Raw genomic sequence first — 7,398 nt, 5'->3', positions numbered from 1 at the left:
TATATATATATATATATATATATATATATATATATATATATATATATATATATATAAAATTGTTATGCATTTATCTTATATCTAGGGCATGATTGCATTATTTTGCTCTTTGGCAGTTTCTAGATTTTCCTCCATCATTGTGTAGATATTTGTGTGTGAATTAAGATGTACTAATTTGTAAAAGCAAAAGTAGAAGGAAAAAGAAAGACCTACAGGTTGTCAGTGGATTAGAGGTGGAGGCAGGGGCAAAGCATCTCTTGCTGTGTGGGAACTGTGCTGGGGATGTTTGAGGTGAGTGTGGGCACAAGAACTAGAGCATCAGCTGACTCGCTGTAGCAGGAGGAAGGATACAGCACTTGAGCATCTTCAGTCTCCCTCAGCAAGGCTGGTTCTCTGTTTGGCAGGAACAGGGATCCCCAGAAAGCAGGAAAGATGCAAGCAGGCAGCTCTGGGGCTGTACATTTCCAAACAAGATACAAATTAAACATTTACTTCCCAACATATTCAGCTCTGCTTGTAGCCACTCTGAAAATAACTGCTTATAGATAGTGCTCTATACTCAAATGTACACAAAATGGAAGATCTCAAGACATGTTTTAGCAGCCTGCATGGGCACACTTTTTAATCCATGCTTGGAGTCACACTAAGAATGCCTCTACTGGGCTTTTCCATGGTCTTTTGTGGGATGCAGAAGGAACAAGTGTGAGAGGGAAACTCATACACCCTGACAAGTTAAGCCATTGTTGAACTGATGACTCCCCTGATCTCAGACTGTAGCTAGTTCACTTTTTTTTCTAATCATGTTAAAACTAAGCTTCAAGTTCACCTTCTCTGAATCATGTTAATAAGGTCCCACCGCCCCATGAGATCAAACTGAGACAATCTCTCAACCTTCACTTTAAGGAAGAGGAACTGTAGAAAAAAGAAAGGGACATTAATTGACCAAGGGGCATTTGGTGTTCCTGTGGATGGAAACTTTTCAATGCATGACACAACTTTTATATCCCATTGGAATGATTTCTAGAGAAATTAAAACTCATGTTTAAAGCAGTATTGAAAATTACTTAACACTGATTATTTCCATAAATCTCCAAAAATTCTGACCTCTCCCTTTTATCATGATATTGTTTCCTGAATTGAAATCTCTGTGACTAGCAACACTAACTGGCTCAGAGCTGGGTGGTGCTCTCTCTCTGAATAGCTGAGGCAGCTTTTTGGAGTTGGCCTGAGGCTGTTGAGACTGGGATGCTAACAGAGGTTTCTAACAATTGCATGTATGGACTGACTATGAGATTTCTGGAATCACAGATGGAAGGACTGGCCCACTGGAGATGTCCCAATATAAGGACAAGGTTTCTCTCTAGCCTGTGTCTAAAACAAAGATGCTGCATCATTGAGTTGGTGTGGTTTAATGTGCTGTCTCAGACACAGCGAATCCCAACTGCTCAGTAAGAAGGCACAGAAAATGCTGTTGACAAGTCTCCAAAGGTTTCATAACACACTTAAAGATGAGTTAAGGGTGGAGGACAGGAAATAGAAAATGAAAACACCACTTATGCTTGCACAACCTTGACAGATTTGTATCACAACTCTGATATCAACCTAAGAACCCTCAAAATTTCCTTATCTGAGCAATTGCGGGCTTCTTGGAATTCCTCCCTTTACAGATTCTGGGGTCCCCTATGAACCCTGGTTCTAGATAATGGCCATTCATGCTGGACTCTGGCAAGATGCAAAAAGGTAACTGTGGAAACAGTGTTGATCCCACCACACCTCAGCCGGGCAGTCAGACCTGAGAAGTGGAGAAGTCTCCCAGGAGCACCACAACTGTCCTTAGTAGGAAGGGACTTCCATAGCCAAACCATGGAGGGACAGGAAGAGAAAAGCACCTTGACCCAAAACTGGAGGCAGTGGATTTCTTTCTCACTCCTTCCTTCCTGGTTGGGATGGCGAATTGGAGAATTAAATTTCCTTTGGAATCTCATCCCCCAATGTGGGTGAGGTCAGCATTGCCTGGACAGACAAACAGAGGTGGGGTGCAGAGGAGTGGAGGGGTAGACATTCCAGCCTCAGTGGCTGGGAACGCACCCTATTCTTCCAAGGATGCCCCTTCCCGTTGGATAGTTTAATCCTGATCTTCAAGCAGACAAAAACAAAACAAAACAAAACAAAACAAAAAACAAAACAAAAAAAAACAAAAAAAACAAAAAACGGACTGGTAGATGTCTTGAAGAGCTCCATGAGGAACATCAGCCCCAGATGCACCAAGCCTGCCAGGGGGACCCTGGAAGTTTCTTCCATGAGGAGCTCCAGGAACCTAGGAATTTGGTGCTACCCTGCTTTTGTACAGTCATGTGACTTTGGCATGATTGACAATGCACCAGAAAGTGTGTAGACTAGTGAACATTTTGTCCAACAGAGAGAAGATTTTGAGACTCTTCTTTCACACTTACTTACTGAGTCAATTTAATTCTAATTAAAATCCCAACCAAAGGAGCTAACTTCCACACTGAGGCCAGAGTATCACACCATCCAATCTACATGGAAACAGTATGTGGGGTGTGACAGTCACCCCTCAATGAGTAGCCCAAGAACATATTTAGTGGTGTCAATCATGGTTCCAGGAATGAAGACATGCTGTAGGAGAGCTTAGGCAACAAGGTAGTTCCAATCACACACAGCAAGTATTGAATAGCAGGGGAGGTAGGGTTCAACAGTGTCCACCTGAAGAGTGACATGAGTCACTCTACAGAATCCTGAGTGCAAAAAGGAGCTGCAGGACCCTTCACAGATACAAAGAACCCAGAGCCCTGTCTGCATGGGAGGTCTCTCTGCAGTCCCTAAGTACTTGCAGAATCCTTATCATAAAGTTCAAGATCAGCTTTTGTTCAATAAATAGCCTTCCAAAGAGATATATAGAAGGTCATATAACATAAAGGAGAAAGTCTTAGAGCCCCTGTACCAAATATACCTTGAGCTATTGTATATAAATCAGTTAAATTAACTTGCATCCTGCTATAGATCAACTTTCCAATGCTTGAATAATACCTAAAACAGATAATTTGAAAGACACAAAGATTCATTTAATTTTAGTGCCAAGGATATCATCCTGTCATTTGGCTTTCTTGGTTGGGGGGTCTGTGGTAGAGAAAAGCCCACAATGGGAGGCATTAGCTAAAGCAAAGCTGCTCAAGGTCGTGGCAGAAGAAAGGAGGACAGGAAAGGGCACAGCGACTCAAAACATCCTTCAAGGACAAGGTTATAGCATACTATCTTCTTCCTGCTGAGTCTTACTTCCTAAAGCTGAGCATCCACTCACAGCAGCACAGGCTGCTTACAACCTGGCTCATAAGCTGGGTCTGGAAGTTCAAGTCTGGGACCCTAGAACTTCCAGACTGAGGCAGAAGGAGAGAAAATTACAGTCCAATCTAGGTTTCTAAGCAAGTTCAAACCAATCCCCGGCTCTAGAGTGACACCCTCTGAACACTTCTTGGCACTAACAAAAGACTAGTCCCTATAAAACAGAATATTGAGACAATTTTATAAATACTGAGCACTGTCATTTCCACAGACAATTGGAGCACTTGGCAGAGGTGTGTCAAATTCTACACTGACTCTAGGCATCTGTCTGTCAGTAGGTCAAGAGCAGTCATTGCAAGAGAATCCCAGGCTTGAAGAAATTCCAAATCTTGGACACAATCTCTCACCAATGGAATCTGCACAAAAAGACATCTATCAATTGTGACAGCAAAATACTCACTGTAGCTTATAAAACAAGTGCAGAAGTATTTCTTGAGGAAATACCTTATGATATTCAAGTTTGGAAAGAAATTCCGAAGGACTTACTACTAGGATATAACTCTGGCTACACTTCAGAAAAGAAGTATGAACAGGGTTGAAGATGTATTAATGGATTGGTATACAATGGAGGTTTTCATAAGAAAAAACTTAGAGAAGCATTTAATCTGTTGAAGCCAAAACTCTTTATCTATCTGATGCTGCAACTATAGCTATGTGACAGAGTAGACAAGGCTCCAGGTTCAAAACCAGCACAAAGAAAAACAAATAAAAATTATATTACATTTAGTGTATTTTTTAAACAATTTCTTACAGTATCTCCAACACCTTAGATAAAGTGGTGTTCTCATGAGGGTCCATGATGTAAAACTAGACCTTTAGTACTAGCTTGGAGCAAATTGAGATAGATGGAAATGTACTAAGAAATCTGTTACAGGAATCAACCTGCAAAATACTATGCAGTATACACTCAATACAGTGTTTTGTTACTGTTTCTAAAGCAGTTTTTAAAGTTTGTCTTTTAACTTTCACATGTGATTGCACTTACATGTGCCATGCGGGTACAGATACTTAAAAACCAAACACATGTCTGATTCCCGTGGAGCTGGAGTAATCTGCATTCGTGACCTCTTGGTGTCAAACTGGGCTCCTCTGGAAGGAAAGGAATCTGGAAGAGGGGAATCTCCCTTAAGCATGGACATTTCACCCATCCCTAAGTAATATTTTTACTTATGTGTCTCTATGTGTCTGTGCACATGTGTATGAACATGCCAACAGATGCTATTAGAGCATATCAGATGTCCTGGAATGGAGCTACAGGCAGTGGTAAGCCAACCAGCATAAGTACTGAAACCAACACTGGGTCCTCTGGAAGAGCAGCAACTACTCTTAATCAGTGAGCCATCTCTGCACACACCAACATCGTATAATTTTAAAAACTAAAGACAGAAATATGAATGTCTCTTATGATTCTGGCTTTCTAAGGCTTTGTTTCTAGGTGTAGCCAGGCTAACAGAAAAATTTATCTGTCCATTATTGAAACACAATCATGAAGTCTGCAGCAAATCAAAAGGATTTCTATGTGGAGTTCAGATTCAAACTTCAAACTGCCCTGCACAAGAGGACTTGGAATTTGATTCCTTACAATGGAGGCAGCAGCACTATGGCTTGGCCAAGTGAAGAAATAGAAGGCTGGAGAAGCCTGGTTGTACAAGCAGGCAAGGTCCCAATCTGTGGGTTCTGCATGTTGAAGACTCTGAGCCACCAGTTCCACCAACAGAACCTGCTCTATATCTATGGGCCCAAGTGGAGCTCACCCATGATCCCTGATTTCCAGGACAACCAGCACTCAGTTCCACAGGATCCACAATGCAGACTGGGTAAGACATTGACAGTCTAGGCCTGGGACAGGAGGGGCATTGATGGGGCAGTGTCCAAGAGAAGTCAGACCATGGAACCACAGTGACAACAGAGGGCCTTCAGGAACAAAGTTGGAAACCTGAGGTAGGGTGAGAGTAGTCACTTATCTTCTGTTTTCACAGGAATCGTGGGTCTGAATCTTCCTGAGTCCAGTCTTTGTCTCCTGCTGCTGTTGGGACTTGTCCTAATGCTTGCCTCATGCNAGCAACCAACCCTTTCCCAGAAGTTTTACACCAAGCATATCTATAATAGCACCTACCCCGATGTGATGAGGTAATTTGGGTTGTTAACAGGTATAGACCAACATGTGAGGACATAAATACTTTTTTTCACACAACTTTTGCTGATGTTGGTGTGTGTGGCCATCCAAATATCACCTGCAAAAACTTGACAATAAAAAATTGCCATGCTAGTTCATTTCAGGTATTTATAACTTTTTGTCACCTCCCTACCCTGACAAGAATATACACACAATGCAGATACCAAACGACAGGATCAGTGAAGTACCACAGAGTGGCTTGTGAGAACAGAACTCCACAGGACACTCCCATCTATCCAGTGGTTCCAGTTCACTCGAATGGGACATTTTAGCTCCAGTGCCATCACTTTGCACCTTTGCTCATCTTCTTCCAAGATCATAGTGGTGAAGACATAATTCTTCTGTCTGTGCTCCATGTCAGCACCTGTCCTCATGAAACCTGTCCTCGACTTTCTTTAATTCAGCTGAACAGATCTTTTCTAATCAACAAACACCTTTCCATACAAATCTAGATTTCTGGTATCTCTGTGTCTGATAGGGGTAGGGAGAGTGGAAGGGAAAGACACATACACGCAATGTCTGTATGTGTCTCTGTGTGTGTGTGTGTGTGTGTGTGTGTGTCTGTGTGTCTGTGTGTATATGTTTATGTGTGTGTGTGTGTGTGTGTGTGTAGAAAGACAGAGAGACAGAGAGACAGAGAGACAGAGACAGAGAGAAAGACAGAACCTCTTACCAAATGAGCCATCTTCCTGGTCCCTGGAAGCAAATAAATCAGAGAAGAGAAGGATGTCTTTTCAAAACATCTTTCCTGAAGTTTCTCTGTGGGAAAGAAGTGGCTGCCAGAGGAGACCAGGGAATTGGGATCTCTCAGTGAGGCTATCCCTTGCACTCTCCCTGCAGAGCTGTCCTTAGAGGTCAATTGTGAGATCATTCAACACAAACCAGAAAGGACAGATTCCAAGATAAGGGAACTGGATTTCACACAGAAAGAGATGAATAATGAAAGTTCCTGTCCTGACTCCTGAGGACAGAACTGAAGTCAGGAATCAGTTTCAGACAGGAAGATGCCATCCCTTAAAGGACATGGGTGAGCTGGACATCACCAGATGTGGCAGTGAGCCTTCCTGCAATGTCAGATGCAGAATGGAGCAGAGGGGTGACAACCTCAGGTCCATACCTCTGACTTTCAGTTTGGATCACCAGATTCCATTTTTCTCTTCCTTTCTGGGCTCCCAGATGCAATACTTGGCCTCTCCTCCCCACTAGGCAGTGGTGGTACTTCCTGCTCTCAGTGGACCACAGTCAGGGCTGCACGGAAGCCACTACTCTTGAACAGTAATGGATGTCTTGTAGAATCATCCATTCTGGGTTGGTGTGGAATCTTGCTGAGTCTGACATGGCCTTGGTGGAGACAGAATGACAGGGTTCCTGCCTCTGGGACAGGACAAGCAGATGTGGTCTGCTATAGCATAAGGCTTGTTTTTGTAATTATGTACATATTTTCATGGTCCTTCAAGCAATGTCCTCCCTATTAACCTTAATGATTGCATAACGATCTGAGGTAACATGAATCTGGGTGACAAAGGTTTGGCTAATGCCTTAGCAGAATGGTCCAGTCTGGGGACTTCAGTACAGCCTTACAGTCTGTGGAAAAGAATTCTAAAAAAAAATGATTTGGAGAATATATAATTTCTCAACTATGTGAAAATTAAGGATACAATATGAATTATACAAGGGCTTAATGAATGTAAAGAAAGGCAGCTGTACTATAAGCCAGGTTGGTCAGAAAGACACAAAGGCAGGCACATTCCTGAGTTGAAGGTCAGCCTGGGACACAATAAGACTAGTCGCAGGTGAGGTAGAAATGGTAATTTTAGGACTAGAAATTTCAGGACCCACCCAGCTAGTTTCCCATCTCTGCT

General features: G+C 42.5%; 1 protein-coding gene across 1 annotated transcript; it reads left to right on the top strand.

The window, feature by feature from the left end:
• The first annotated feature begins 4,846 nt into the window (after positions 1 to 4,846).
• Positions 4,847 to 5,808, top strand: LOC110314852 (non-secretory ribonuclease-like). Its single transcript, XM_021189063.1, is given in 3 exon segments — positions 4,847 to 5,177; positions 5,340 to 5,474; positions 5,477 to 5,808. Coding segments are annotated over 3 exon segments (798 nt in total).
• The last annotated feature ends 1,590 nt before the right edge of the window (positions 5,809 to 7,398 follow it).

The sequence above is a fragment of the Mus pahari genome, unplaced genomic scaffold (genome assembly GCF_900095145.1).
Source record: "Mus pahari unplaced genomic scaffold, PAHARI_EIJ_v1.1 scaffold_7397_1, whole genome shotgun sequence".
NCBI lineage: Eukaryota > Metazoa > Chordata > Mammalia > Rodentia > Muridae > Mus > Mus pahari.
This window is presented reverse-complemented; position numbering and strand designations above follow the sequence as displayed.